The sequence below is a fragment of the Atractosteus spatula genome, chromosome 2, assembly GCF_055471065.1.
Source record: "Atractosteus spatula isolate fAtrSpa1 chromosome 2, fAtrSpa1.hap1, whole genome shotgun sequence".
Lineage (NCBI taxonomy): Eukaryota > Metazoa > Chordata > Actinopteri > Semionotiformes > Lepisosteidae > Atractosteus > Atractosteus spatula.
The window spans coordinates 43,785,190-43,801,545 of NC_142707.1; the positions used below are offsets into that span (position 1 = coordinate 43,785,190).

The 16,356-nt window shown below is 32.8% G+C and overlaps 1 protein-coding gene across 1 annotated transcript in view; it reads right to left on the reverse strand.

The window, feature by feature from the left end:
• grik2 (glutamate receptor, ionotropic, kainate 2) overlaps positions 1 to 16,356 on the reverse strand; it is a 272,439-nt gene that overhangs the window by 60,403 nt on the left and 195,680 nt on the right. Inside the window, exons 13-14 of the mRNA XM_088906563.1 lie at positions 5,682 to 5,800; positions 1,329 to 1,546 (exon numbers count right to left, since the gene is read on the reverse strand). Coding sequence (XP_088762689.1) covers positions 1,329 to 1,546; positions 5,682 to 5,800 — 337 coding nt within the window. The remainder of the gene's footprint in view (positions 1 to 1,328; positions 1,547 to 5,681; positions 5,801 to 16,356) is intronic.

Here is a 16,356-nt window from a genome sequence, read left to right on the forward strand (position 1 = left end):
ACTTAACTAAACTGAATTGGTAAATGTTGTTATTCACAAGCATAATAACTGCCATCATTGCTTTCCGAGAAATACTGAAATACTATGTTCAAACATAATTATAATTGTTTTAATTCACAATCTCATTGAAGAGGGGATACAAAATTTAGATAATAAAAACATTTTTTCAGTGAACCAATTATTTATTCAGTACCTACTACAATATTGCAGCTTCACTAAAATACATAGTTGTTTAATTCATGTAATATGGTTGATACATGACTAAATAGATACATGGAAAGTTTGTCAAACATAATTTAAATCTGGGCCACCAAGCACAGTCTCATGCAAAAAATACTAGTTTTAGAAATACGTGTTTCCAGTGGTTTGAATAATAGTTCAATATCTTACCCTGTTAAAACTAACAGGTTAGCAATGGAACACATCTTATTGTTAAACTTCTATGGAAGAGTGCTGTCCACAAATCCATGATGCTGACAGACTCTTATTACTTTTATTTTTATTTGATATTATTTTATCCAAAATTACATATAGTTGTGCAAATTTATACTGCTGAGTACTATACTGCATCAATTTGAGTGAAACATTGTTAGATACAAAAGTATTTAATAAGTAATTTTTAGTCCTGTGATTACAACCTTCCCACAAAAACAATACCAAAAGGTGAAATTTATGAAATTTATAATTTCACAAAACAGGACACAATAGGAAGGGTCTGAATATGTTTGCAACGAACTTTAACTTTGTTTATAACAATGGAAAATGGAAAAACGTATTACTATAATATACGTACCTATTACATACTCTATTAGGAACTGTACTACAGTCCCCAGTTTTCTGGTATACATTATACTCAAAGTGCTGTTTGTTTCTATGCTACCATTTGCCTGTCTCAGCTATAAGACATTGAGATTTTCAAATGGATAGTTTAAAAGGAGGTAAGAGAGAAATTATTTGTCTTAAAAATTCCAATATATAGATATGGGTTTTTCATAATAATATCCCAAAGTAGTATGAAAAATTCTTAAAATGTGAGATTCTCTCTTCCTTCAAATAATCATACTAATATATATTGTTACAGTACATATTTCAAACAAATGTATGTAAATGTGACATAATGTGGATGTTAATATATCTGAATATTCATTCATACCTTCTTTAACAATAACTGTTACCAGTAACAATTACAGAGGTTTTGAAACAAAGCATTCTTACCCTGAATCCAGTTTGATGTGCAGGGATCTCTTCATACTGAAGCAATGTCCTGCAAAGTGTCAGGACATATTTGACTGCCTTTAAAAAATTCACAGATTACTCAAGTAACCTACCTTAAAGAAAGTCATTGTTGCTCCATCTTCCACTACTCCATATTCAATTTTGGTCTGCTTTGCCAAGTCATCTGCTGAATCAATTGGTGACTCCATGCGCTCCACTGTTAGAAAGGCTGCTAGGTTAGCAGTATATGATGAAATGATGATCAGTGTGAAAAACCACCAGATACCTCCAACAATCCTAGTAGAAAGGGCTTTGGGCATGAGCTCAGAACCTAGTAGAAAGGAGGAGATTTTGTCAACCAAATAGTTTCATTATCTCGTAAACATGAAACTGGTATTAAAATGACCTTACTCATAAACTGTTGAAAAAGTTGAAATGGACCAGTGAAGGAAAGAATCTTGTCAAAGCTGATTAAGACCAGACTAGATATGGTGGTTAGAAACAGACTGAAATCTGTATGATACCATTAACATTGAAAACTTGGAACTCACATTTAGTATACCATAATAGACTTAAATTACCCATGGAAGAACAGCTTGACCCAGTCAGGTCTAGTACATAGACAAGCCACTATGCTTTTTACTCACGAAAATATAATTTTAGTCATAGACAAGGAAGAGGCCCTGGAATTAGAGGTCATTGGTTTTCATTTTAAGAACAGATCCAAGATGCAATATGAAGGCATACCTTTATTCAATATTTTTGGTTATGAATAATGTAATTAAGGTCACATTATGGACCTAAATAGCTATCACAATTTTAATTCTCTTAGTGGTTTTAGTGATGATTTGCATATATTGTTTTCATTGCTTTTTTATATATTTAAGTCCTTGACACCCATAAATCAGTTAAAAAGAATTAGAGGTACTTAGACCAACACACCTTCTCTGGGTAATTAAGACATGATTTTTCAGGAAACTGTCTCTTACCTGCATGTAATGAAAATGTGTAAAAATCTGCATAAAGGATATCTTATGAAATTTAGTTTTCTGGAATACACACATTGTTTACAGACCACTATGACAGAATCTGCTGCAAATCCCAGATGCAGCACACCATATTCATTCATATTCATACCAAATATGGAGAAAGAAAAATCAGAAAAGAAACCATTTCAGCAGTAGTAAAATGTGAGTATCTAGCACAATTCAACTTTATAGTAGTGATGCTATTAAGCTTTATAATTGTCGATTTTTTAAATCTGAGCTGATAGTCCTCTTTAACAGAGAAAGTAAAAGTGTCAGGGAAACAAGTCTGACTTCTGATGCAATTAATTAAATGAGACAGAACGTAGAAGCATTACCTTGAAATGGAGATTGAAAATGGTACATTATAAACACCCATAAGCAGCCCAATGATTCATTAAATTGGTCATTTCTATGCAAGGCAGAAGGCGTGGCTGCCCTTTGCACTACGACAGTGCCATACAGAAGCATTCTGCATACACAGCTTTGAATTTCCACAATGTCATTCCCACTGCAACAGCGGGTTTGAGTCGTGCTGCAAAGTGAATCTATGCAATTTGTATTAATTAGAGAGCCATTTCTTTCGTCATGTACAAGGCCTGGCGGTCACATGTCTGGTGCCCTGATTCTATTAATCTGCATTAAAATGTTAAATAAGAAAGAATTTAATTCATTGCTTAGTAGCTAATCTCTGGATTATCATTTTTTATTGTCACTTTATGTTTTCATTGCATACAGCTCTTTGATTGTGTGTTTTGTATTTGAGCCATTAGAAACCTTAGAACCCACACCTTTTCTTTTTTGGGGGGGCAACCAAAAGTTCATCTCATAACTGAATATTTGCACGTTGCTCATACCACAGTCAAATGATTAATCACATCCTTATTTCATGATACAATTCAAATATTCAGGATAAATGATATACTGTAGTTTCAAAACTTAGTGAACACAGTGTAACTGTTCTGTACTCAGTGCTGGCTGGAGTTGCCTGCTCATGATGCACTCAAACTGAATTGTACAGTAAACAATTAAAGCAGATTGAAAGAAAACATACTTTTTTTGTCATCTCTGCTATAGAAGCTTTTCTTTATCTGAGAAACAAGAGATGGAGTTGTCTGCTCTCAATATAGTCTAACTATGTATTCTCCAGATGACAACTGAATCAAATTGAAAGAAAACAGATTATATACTTTGCTGTAACTCAGTAAATGTTTGCTTTGTATATTATTAATGTTGTTACAAAATTTATTTTTCTCACCAAAAATTATAGATAAACTTTGCGATAATTCAGTTTAGTTAATCAAATAGAATGAAAGCAGTAAAAGTACTTTTAGATCTTTGGAATAAATGTGAAAAACAATAAATATAATTTAGGATTAGTAAATATTACATGCAAGATTAATGAGAAAATATGAGTGGAGGAAGGGGGATTGTTCAATGGGGTTCCGTTCAAGCAAAGAGAAGCTGTTAGAAGTTGTAATCTTGCAATCTTGCAGATTTGTTCTTGAAGCAACAGGTAACAGACTGTGGTAAAGTCAAAGAATTTTATATTTTAGAAGATGTAAAAAGTAGAAATTGGTATAGGGTTTAATTCTGTCTTTAAGGCTTTCTCACAGTCCATGTTCCTGTTACTCAAGGAATGAGTTTGGACATGACAGCCAACTCCAGCTCCAGACTTCTGCCTAGAATGCTGTAAGGAAGAAAAGAAATATACCTTGGTTCTCTTGCTCCCTCGGCCCTGCCAGTTGCACAGTTAGACATGATTGAAAAGTAAGAACATTACCCAGGATGCTCAGCGGTCCACTCTGCTCATTGACAGCAGAACATTACAAAACCACAGACTGGGAAAGAAAGAACAGTGGGAATCTCTGATGCTGAGGTCACATTAACCACAAGTTCATATCTTACCCATGTACCTGAGAGATGGTATCATGTAGGTCACTGAAACAGAGCCTGGTTGGGGCTGACTGTCATGTACCCAAGGTAACGTCATGTCCAACACTACATCCCACCGTTTTCTGGGGGTTGGCAAGCCATGGACAGGGGGGCCTCTCTACAGTGTAGTCTTGTGCAATGATAGGCACATGCCAAAAGGAACAGTATCCTCATTTAACCTAGGTTGTACCATTGATGTAATCACATCTTCTCAACCTTTGTCCCTACCTGACAAATTGGACTATACATTCAAGATCCACAGATCAAAATACTAGGACAGACATAGTCAAATACATAGCAAAGACAGTATAGACCATTCTGACTTCCTTGTTTTTACATAGTTAATTTCTACATATACAGTATATCACAATCACTTCAAATTAAAATATTCTGAATAATAACAGTATATTTCCAGTTTACTGAAGAATAACACTCAAAATAAATATAATAATAATATAATATAATTATATAATACTTTAACGGGCAGAATTTATTTTGCTTTACTCTTACTCTTGCTTACAGATAAGCTTTGAATAATCAACAAAAATATTCTTTTAATGTGAAAAATTGACTTATTTGGTTTAGGTAAATTGATGAAAAAACATGGACTTTACCTTAAATATCACTTAAAAATCCAGACTGAGAATTGTTCACATAATTTGTAATTAAACAAAATATCTGAATGTTACTGCAGTAAAATAAGTTGCATTACTTGTAGCCTTAGCTTATTCAGATAATTGGTGAGTATCTAGTCTGGTTTTGCTCCTTAACGGTGATAAGCATTGCTTTATAATGTCTAATACGACAATCATACAGTCATGCGTAATTGCATTTTACAGCATGCATAACAGTGACTTAAATTGTTATTTGCAGTCACAAGTGGTTTTACTTATAAAAAAGCAGAATATGTTCTAAAAAGTTTTTTTTTAAACAAAGTTAAGAAAAAACATTTTATCTATAGTCAGGAGACTAAATTTTTAACTAGTCAGATATATAATTCCATAATCTTTTCAAAAAGGTGAATAACTTTTCAGTAGGTTGCATTTGATACAAATTAAAACAAAAATGCAACGCATTTACCAGCATGCAGCTTTGACATCAGATTTAAATGAAACCAATGTTTCATCCCAGTGATGTCTAATTATAGCTCATTAATTTATCAAAGACAAAAATGGGTTCAGAAGATGTGATTATTTTTTACAGAAAAATGCAGGCTAAGAAACAGTATACTTTTCCTTTCAGCTGATACAGTACTTACCTGCATTAAAAGAACCTGTTGAAAAAAAATGATGGCAGTGCATGCATGACAGGGGAATGAAGACTTAACTATCAGTAATCACAGTTTGAAACCATTTCCTTCTCATGTTACCTTTTGTGGAAACAAGTACTAATACTAGCTACATGCACAGAGGCACCCATGCAAGCATTATGGGCCTGAAAGAGCAGTTACCCCCAGCAAAAAAGTGGGACATGTGTCCAAAGGGAGGAGCAGGCTGAATCGTGTACCTTGCTGCATGAGAGCTCCAACTCCAAACCAGAAACTATTTAGCAAGGTAAAATTGTTTTCCACCACGTCGGAGTCAGGATTGCATGGGTGGGGGTTATACCATTCATAGGGACTAAACCTGTGGTAATTGACAAAGAAAAACACATTTTTAGCAAAAGAATAAACTGGTAGAAAGTCTGTTAGCCTTTCAGAAACAAGGAAAGAGCGAGCAGTTAAATGTTAGACAACATCAGTAAGAATACAATTGGTAATAAAAAAAACAATAATTGTGATTCTACACAGTAGCGCTGGGACCACAAGTAGTTTGAACAGATCGCTTTTTCTTATTATTGAATGTATTAATTTACACATATATTATTATCATTATTAAGAGTCAAGATATGCAAGTATGCAAACTGTCAGTTTCTACATTAGCATGTTCTGTAATGTATTTAATTATTTCCTGTAGCATTGCTACAAAGCTTTATGATGAAAATACAGGGACGAATGTATATAAACAGTACTGCTATATTATTTTAAAATCAATATTGTGTCACTCCATAAAGGAATGTAATTAAAAGAAGGGTCCAGTTATTCAGTATTAAGATAATATATGGAAGAACTCTAATATTTACAGGATACTGATGTTTGGGTACAGTATGTAGTATATTCTTTTTAACAGATTAAATTCAATACTAAAGAATATAATCCACTCCTATTGTATTTTGTGCACTAGCTATCATTAAACATATGATTAAATTTAGTCAAACAAAAGTGCTAAAGATAATAATATATTTAATGAGAAATTAAATAAACGGTAATTCATACAGGTGATCTAGATCTTGATTACCATACCATTGCCCTTTTCCTGTTTGTTATACAAATTTATAAAAAATATGAGAAATTACAAATGGGTTACACTGGTTAATATTGAACTAGTATCTTAGAACATACAAAATTCTTATATTGCTATAAGTAGTTAAGTAATTTAATTCAATCAGTTTTTCTATAGTTTTTTACTATTTATGGTGTGACACAATTGGGCTTTCAAAGGATGTATATTATTCTTAAAATGCAATAAATACTACAGAAAAATCAAATAAAATGTTAAAAGACAAACCTTTGAGAATTATTGGAGCCACTCTGTTACAGAAGAGAATGTGACAAATTAAAAACTATTGAATTGATGCAATTTGACTAAAGTCTGTCACTTCAAAAATGTGATCCCAGTTATATTTTCAACTCATTAAAATTCAGTATAATCAAACACTCCATTTTCATCATCCTAACACAATATTAGAGTACTCCTTTCCTTTAAGCTTGCACTTTGTGAGCAAAGAGATTTTTCATTTATTTATGTTAAGTAAAAGTGACATTACATTAGTAAAGGTTGATTGGGTTACAATTAAATATTGTGACCTGATTTCTTTTGTACTGGAGTGATAAAATTAGGAGTCTAGATTTTCCAAGGTGACAGAAATCCTCTCGGTAGTGTTTTTTTAGGGTGTTTGGAAGCTTTTTTCTATTTTATTTGATTTTCTACTATTCTTCTGGCCATAGCCTGTTCTGGACATTGTTCATTGGTATGCAGTTTGGCTACAAAATACTGAAATCTAATTAACATGCACAAAAAATATTGAGTCATAATCTTTGCAGAGTTCACGAAGATCTGAGATACAAGACAAGTGTGATGAATATAAAAGTAATCCTATTGTATGCAATGTTATATCACCGATTTTTGCCAGTACAATACGGAGTGATTATCTGTCAGTTTATTCTAGAAAGTATAGTCTTTGTTATCTTGGGTCTTTTGAACCACTGAAGCAATAGGTTGTACAAGGTCAATACCAAGATAACTTGTAACAGAATCAGCACTCACTGTTCTGCAGATCAAAATTGACTGTGAGATTTTTCTAGTCAGGATTAGTCTGCTACAGGGTAAAGTGAAGCTATTCATGATAACTTTATACGAACAGAACTGATTCCAAATAACTTTGCCAGAGAGTGGATTTAAATGTCATCTATGAAATTCCTTCTGTCTGCAAATTATACAGATAAACATACCTTGCTTTCCAAGTCAATTGGTAATCCAAACTAAACAGTGAAGTACTTTCAGTAGAGAAACTAAGAATAGATCCTTGTGATTTTTAAGATGTAAGATAACGTTTTAGAAGTCAAGATCAGTAATGGAGATCAATTAATTTGCAGATGACCAAAACAAAACAAAAGGATCTTAAAGGCTTTGAATGCAATAATTATTGATGTTCTTCAGGTATAATATTTAATAGGATTGTTTTAAAACAGCATAATAACAGAATTTTGTGCAATTTCTTGTTTTGAATTTTCAGATGACAATGTGAAAACCATGTTTAAAATCATTGTCATTGTCATTGTTGTGTTGGAAGCGGGATTTAAGACATTTTAAGGAGATTTCTGAGCAGCAGCGCTGAATTTTCTTCAAGGTTGTGATTAGGTCTCCCTGGTGAACATCAGTAAGTGTGGCGCAGCTATGCAGAATGATATGCTGATTGTTACATACAACAGACAAATCGATGGGGAGGTCAAAGTTTGGTCTCGGCAGAAGTCTCTAATTGCTACAGAACTCCATTTGTAGTTAGTGATTCAGCAATCTGACTACACCACATAGATCAAGTCCTGGGACCTAACTGTCCTTCCTGCAGGATCATCAAGATATAACAGGATTCCAGAAGGTTTCCAGATTCCAAATCCTCATGCTATTTGAGTAACAACAACTTTCTTTGTGAGATGAGGATATTATAGTAATTGCCCAACTTTAGAACCATTTGGTTTTGGTGAGAGTAAAAAAAGCTCAAGTATTGTGTGGGATCAAGGGCTTGTTGTTTAGGCTGTATGATAGAACTGAAATGGAATCCAACAACACATTTTTACTAATAACAAAACACGTAGAGTATCCTAAAACTGATTCAGATTCTTACTGACTATCTTTAGAACATCACCAAACTGCAAATATTTGTGTTTTGTTAAACAGCTGTTTTGTCCTTAAACATCTTTCAAGTGTTCATTATAAGATATACTGTAGATATTTTTTACAGTATATACATGTTTCCATTTCACCAGTTAATATTTAACTATCTTACACTAATCAGCCGTATTACAGGTGAAAAGGTTTGAAAATATTAATGTTCATATGCTAATAATTCACAGCAAGGACTTGCTCGTGTTACACCATAACCGGGAAAGTTGCCCCGAGTATGAGTGATAAAATTCTGGCAGTGAAGGTCTGTAAATACATTATTGATTGACACTTTGTTGTAACTGCCTGAGCTGGCCTAATTAGCTGATTAGGAGATACAAGAATGAAAGGAATTCTGCATTCTAATTGGATCAGTCAATTGAGGACCTGGGACAGACACAATATCACTTTAAAAGAGAAGTGGTTTACGTTTTCGTTCTGTCGAGAAAAAAACATGATTAATTTAAGTCAAATAATCATTTGATAAAAATATTTATGATGTTGTTGTCTCCTGTGTGTCTCTAAGTAAATAACTTGATCTAAGTAATTCCATTAATGCAAATGTTTCCTCTGAAAAATGAATGTTTAATCTACCCATTTTTAAAAACAAAATACAAAATAAAATTCCAATAATCAGCTGGCTTACATCACAGTGAAGTAGTCTCATTAGTTTCTTACCTTTGTTATTCAAGCATTGATATTCAGTAGCCTAGACAGTCACTGTTATCACCACACATGCTCACAAACCAATATTTGTAAATCAACTTGCAAAGCAAATTTGATTTTCATATGGTTCTGAACTAGCCGGATATAAAGGCATCCTCCCTGGGGGTATGTGCAGCTGCTATTTGAAGTAACTATCTGTCAAATACACATAACAACCATGCAGATGTTAATTTTAGTAAAAATGACACATTTATCATAAGTGTCTGCCAAAAAAGGCCACTGTTTATATCTAGTAAAGCTCTTTTATCTATATGGCTTCTTTAAAATAAAACAGAATTTAGTATTTGATAGTTGGACAGGTCCTCTATGAAACCTCTACATCTACTGTAGTACAAGTTATAGTAAACAACTTACTATAGAGATTATGCTCTGCATAATCTCTCAAAAATGTATTACATATACAATATACAGTATTCTCCCCTTTCGAATGATGTTCTGTTTCATTAAATAACAAATCATGTATACACATTTTTTTTTTCAATAACCCTATCCTATATTTGCTTTGAATGTTCCTTCCCCTTTATTATGTAGTTTTTGTTGGGAGTTGCACACAGGTGGTGCCTATTTAGGTGTGTCATTATACAGTGTTTTGTGTCAATCAGTGGCAAAAAGTCCAAATTAAATATATTATGATTCCATAGTGTAACACAATAAATTTTGAAATAGCTCCAGGGAGTGAATACTTTTGATAGCCATATAAATGCTTCATTGCAAACTTCATGTGGGATCTGAGAGTTTTTTTAAGAAATGACTTCTTTCTTCGCACTTTACTATACAGACCAACTTTAATTGATTTTTTCTCCCTTCTCAACCATTGAACACTGTATCTCTTTCAAAGTCACCAGTGATCTCATGGTAACATCTGTAATAAATTTCATCCTGCACTGTTTGGAGGTACAACCTGATCTAAACAGTGTCTGGGTGATATGATAAATCTTTCACTTTTTAATGATCACTTACATCATGCTCAAAGTGCTTGCAGAGCCTTAAAATTATTTTATACTCTTTTCCCGATCTGTGTCTTTCCACAACTTTGTCTTTGATTTGAATTGAAAGCCAAGTAGTCTTCATAGTTGAAACTTTGCTTGAAAATCACTACCTAACTGAAAGACCTTATAGTGACTTCAGGTGTATTTATTCTGAAATCATATAAACCATTATTGGAAAAAAACACACCATTCAACTAATTGCCAAAGCAATTTTGTGAACCTTAACTCTTTTAGGCTTGCCACAGCAAATAGAATTAGTGCATACATTAATTTATTTTGTTCTTTGCTGTTTTTGCTGACATTTTTTTCACCCATAAAAGTGAAAAGTTAAAGCACTTAAGGTTTGATTAAAATCTTTAAAAAATGTAGATATCATTTACATATGTTGTCTTGAGCTTGATTATTTTTAGTTTTTGGTGCTGGGGGCTTGGATTTTAGAACTAAATCTGTAATTCCCCTTATAGAGTGTGTTAGGGGAACAGATATAAATAAAGATATGCCTTCAAGACATATGTCTTGGAGGCATATCTGTATCTAACTTGCATTTTTTGTGCCATAGATGTACACACTATTTATACTTAAAATGGCAGCAATAACTGTATTATTTACTGGATTCATTGACAAAATGTAATATTTGTGTAATAATATGTACAGATTCCTATTGAATGTTTTTCAAATGCTGATGAAAAACAGTTTGTAAATGGTATAGATTGACTGTCTCTTATTGTCTCATAAATTATTAGCTGTGCTGCATTAATTATTACAAATAATTTTATTTCTGATTTTAACATAGAAAGCCTCATATATCGATTACAAAATACAAGTGGTCATTACTCTTGACTAGTACAGAAATGGAAAACACATTTCTGCTTTGTTGTTTGGTGTAATTTTTTTCTTTATATTATAATGTATGCTAGTTTATTATAATTTGTATAAATTATATAGTACTATATAAATTATATCATATCATTTATTTTATCTGTTTACTAGTAATCCCTCTAGGATATTTCCAGTGAGATAAGGTACACAAATGGATGTCTCAGTAATGTTTTACCAGGGGCTGCATTTTTCATAAATATCTTCTCCTGGAATCCTACAATATGAAAATCACCAGTCTGAATCCAGACTGCTGAACTCCTCAGCTGTGAGTGTGCCTCTTGACCCTGCTCCAAAATCAGTGAAGTTCTCTATTAATTATACAGGAACCTGGGGGTTCCCAGGTCATGGCATGACAGAGACACGTTACTTGGCATGTGTCTTCTGGGTCTGCAGGACAGGATTTTATCTTGTCCTCAATGTTAATAACGGGTACAGTCACTGCACAGCTGCACCCTTTTATCTCAAATGCATCTCAAATCCATTTAACGCCCCTGTTACAGTTTGTTTTTGACTTCTTTATGATTGAATGAAACTATAGTATTTTACTTTCTTGAAAACACTTCAGAACTCCAAATAAGCATAAAATCTAAATATAAAATACAACACAGGAAATGTATATATATAACACGGTAATATAACACTGTAAATTCCTGACAGTATCTCAGATTCAGGTGAATCTGAAAAATGCACTTAGAATTTAATATATACCATTATTTCTAGACTTAATAAGACTTAAAATCTACAGTTTTGATTTGTCACGTACAATCTCTTCAATATAACAGAGTGGCTTTCTGATAAGGCAAAATTCATGCAAGAAACAAACTAAATAAAAGATTGAGATCATATAAAGTAATAATAATATGCAAGAAACAGATTTTCAGATTTTACTAATCATTTGCGTTTCCTCTCAAAGCCTTCTTCCAGAGTTCTCAGTTTTATCTATACTGTAAGAGTATACTGTAGTTCAAATCCAAGGTATTTAAACCTGCATTTACTCCTATAGCCTTTATGACCTGTCGGAAAGAGTTTTGGGGTGACCCTGCTTGTAGAGGATTTAAAAAACAATATGCCAGGAATTAAATGCTCCACTAGAGCTTTACAAATCAATTTTCAGACTGGCCTTTGTAACAATTACTGCAGAGTTAAGCTTGCTGTTTGATTTTTTTTTTCACAGAAAATAATTACAGTTCTAGCAGAATTCTGTTTTCCGTAGCCCTTAACAATTTATTATTGAAACAGTATCAATTAACTTTTTGAATTGCCTTTTTTAAGGTTTTCATACTAGTTGTGATTTAACACAGCCTATGGTGTGTATGTGACACAAACATTCATTAGAATAGAAGAAATTGTATACAGTATGTGTGTGAGGTTTAAAATAACATAACCCAAGGTTAATTAAATTTGCACTTGAGTTCTTATGCCATACTTCCATCACCTTCCAGCTGGTACAAAAAGTGAATTGTTGTTTTTTTGATTGGTAATTTTGGTGAGATATTTCACTTTGTATATTCCAACTATTTTTATTCTTTCATGAGCATTATTTGTGTCCTAGACATATAGTAGTGGTGGTACTGTACATATTCTTCAGTTAAGCAAAGAATAAAAAATAATTCTCTAAATTAAAACTTATTTCATCACCACTGCAGCATATTAAGAACATTTTCAGGAAATAGACACATAACATAAACTAATAATGGCAATAATATTAGAATATTAATATAATATAATATAATTCTTGGTCAAGCAGAATCACAAAACCATATGTTTAAGATTGCATATACTACAGCTTTATCCTATTTATCCTAGCTTTTTCTCACTTTATAAATCACTAGGCATCACTACATTCTAAATTCCATTAGTGCTAATCTCATATACTTCAAACACTTTTATTTTATTAAATCTGTATGTATGTCTAATTCGTTTCAAGTTTTGTTTGAATTTATAAAAGACTTGAATTATTTACATTCACTTTCATTCCCTAAAGGACATGCAGTCTTGTTACAGGTGGTACTGCTACTACTCCTACTACTACCACTACTCCTACTACTAATACTACTGTTACTTTCATTATATAACTGAACTTAATATAATTCAACTTAAACTGTAAATTAGAACCTACCAAATAACACAAGCAGCTTAAAACTATATTTTTCCACAAAATTAAACAAAATACAAAAGTCACTGTAAAACATACTGTATAGAGTAAAGTGCATATAAAATGGCTAACTACATGTTGCTTGCATTTAGAACAGTGCTTTGGTCAATAAATGTTTATCTAATGCCTTATTGTCTGTAGTGACCAAGAGTTCCATAATTATCTTATGTGTTTAGATGTGAAATTGCATTTTTTGTGAAGATACAAAAATGTTAAAATAAAACAGTTAAAAAGGTCAGCAGGCACCATACAATAGTGGCAGTTTACATAAACTATAGTTAAAACTGTCTGAATACACTCTGCAATAGATTGGAAGTATGTTTGAAAGATAACTCTAATAGATGTACCTGAATGTTTTCCCAAAGAAGTAGATGAAATCAAATTAAAATAGTAGATGGTTTTAATCATTATTACTGCTGTTACTGCTCAACTCCATGTCCCCCTAAGCTGCAAAATGTTGCCATTTAATTACCTAAATATCTAAATGTACTGTTTATTCTTTGATAAGAAATCAAACAGGATACAGAATATGATAAATAATCCACATCAATGAAAAATAGTTCCCTTTCAGAATCCAGAAAAAATAACACACCAAGATTGGGACAAAAGACAAAATAAACAAGGTCCCATTGTGTGACACTAGTGAGATGAAACACCCACAATCACTTGCACACAAGCATGCATGCATGCACCTGCACACACAAATGTTCTTAATATGCTTCTGATTTTTTTAATTTCCAAAGGAACATTTTTTCTCTTTCTTCAGGAGAATGATATACTGTGCCAATGATGTACTAGGAGAATGTCAAAATATATGCATGAAAAGCATGCTACCATATGCTGTTTTAAGTGCCGTGCCTTTGTCTTGCATATAAAATAAAAAACAATTGAAGGTTAAATACTTAGAAACTTACCCAATTCGTTCTTAAACAGATTATAAACAAATAGGTGCATATTCTGAACCAACTTAGATGACAGTTGCAGCTTTTCTCTTTCATATGATCATATTGCCAGTAACATTGAAAAATAAAGGCATTAACTCTAGAACTCTCAGGCTTAAAAAATATTGATACCTTGACCTAAAAGTTCCAGTGTTAATGGAATGTTTTTTTTCCTCCGCCATGCTTCAAATGCTAACCTGGGATACTATGAAAACAGCAGTAAAAATAATCAAATGAGCAATTACATTTGTCTGTCAGACCCACTTTGTGGTTTCACGGCCACACATAAAATTCTTAATTAAGTACAAATGACTAAAATAATAGATGAAGAAGAGAGTTTCAGAGGTCTCAATGGATCTGATCATAAGGAAATAGCCAGTCTCAAGTTTACTCCTTTCCACAGCTAAGTTAATTAAATAGCTTGTTTTGACAGCTTAATCAAGTTTGGTTCCACAAACACCAGAGCATCACTGTAAACAATATGTGGGTGTAACAGTACAGACACAAACTTTTTTAGTTAAGAACTAAACACATTATGTCACACAAAATGAAATGAGCATAATTACAAAATGAAGAACAAAGCACAGTGTCAGATTTTACAGTTCTCTAAATGATTTTCACAACATTTGTTGTTCAATGCATCATAGTTTAAAGTAGTTTTGTGTCCATGTATTAATGTATATACAGTAGATCCATCCATTTTCTAATTGCTTTATTCCATACAGGGTTGTGGGAAAGCTAGAGCCTATCCCGACAAGCAACAGGCACGAGGCAGAATACCAGGACTGGATGCCAGGATGCCAGTCCATCGCAAAGCACACACAGATACTGTACAAACACATACGCTAGAGCCAATTAACCTACCAGTGTCTTTGGACTGTAGGAGGAAACCTGGAGCACCAGGAAGAAACTCATGTGAACATGGGGAGAACATACAAACTAAATGCAGATAGAACCCCAGGAACTCATCCTAGATGCCCAGTGCTGCAAGACACAAATGCTAACTACTGTGCCACCTTGATCCCCAATTTATATACAAGAACAGAAAAATATATGTAATAGAAATCTTAAATACTCAACAATTTAGAGGACAGTGCGTTATCTTCTAACTCCAAAAAAAAACTTAATCAAGGCTTTTGCAGTGAACAACAAAGTGACTGACAAATTATTTTCAGCTAAAATCTGCATTGTTCTGGGAAATAAAATAATGGTAGTTCAGATATTAGATTGGATTTGATCTTACTTAGGCCCTTTGTTTGCAATACTTGCTGTGGGATTTGCTAAACACCCACATTCAGATAGTGCATTAATCCTAACTGATAATAAAAATGGTCACAAGGATATTAGCAATTAGCAATTTGCTCACATGCAAAGCAGTAAGCACTGTCTGTGAATATATATAAAAATGAGTAATATAAAAATTAGGTCTTAAAAAATAAAATTTCTTACCACATTAATATCCTACACTGAGCTCTCTATTAAAAAAATATAATACATACACTGCCCAGCAGTACTGACAGGAAAAAGACAGCTGCAGTGTTTTTTCTGTATTAACTTTATATTCAAACTGGTACTTCCTTGAACAAATGTAGACCCTAACTGTAATAATTATTTTCCATGATATAGTGTAATATATAAACTAATGAAAAATGTTACAGGGATTCTGCAGCTTCATTTACATATATTAATAAAACTGTGGAAAATTAATCTGCAATAAGAATGCTATTTGCTCAACCTTTTTCAGTGCATACCTAACAAACCACTTAAAGATGTTAGATAAAATAATAAAGTATTAAAGATTAATAGTTGTTTCATTCAGTCTTTTTCACTCGTGGATGAGGTCTGCTTTAACACTGCATGTTTACAGGAGAATTTCATTTCTTAACAACCGTATTGTAAATAATCTGTCATTTCCAGCATGAAACAGCATAGGTGTCTGGGACAATAGATGATGTCACATATGACATGCCTCACAGACATGACTGGTTCAAGTCCAAGCTAAGTAGGACA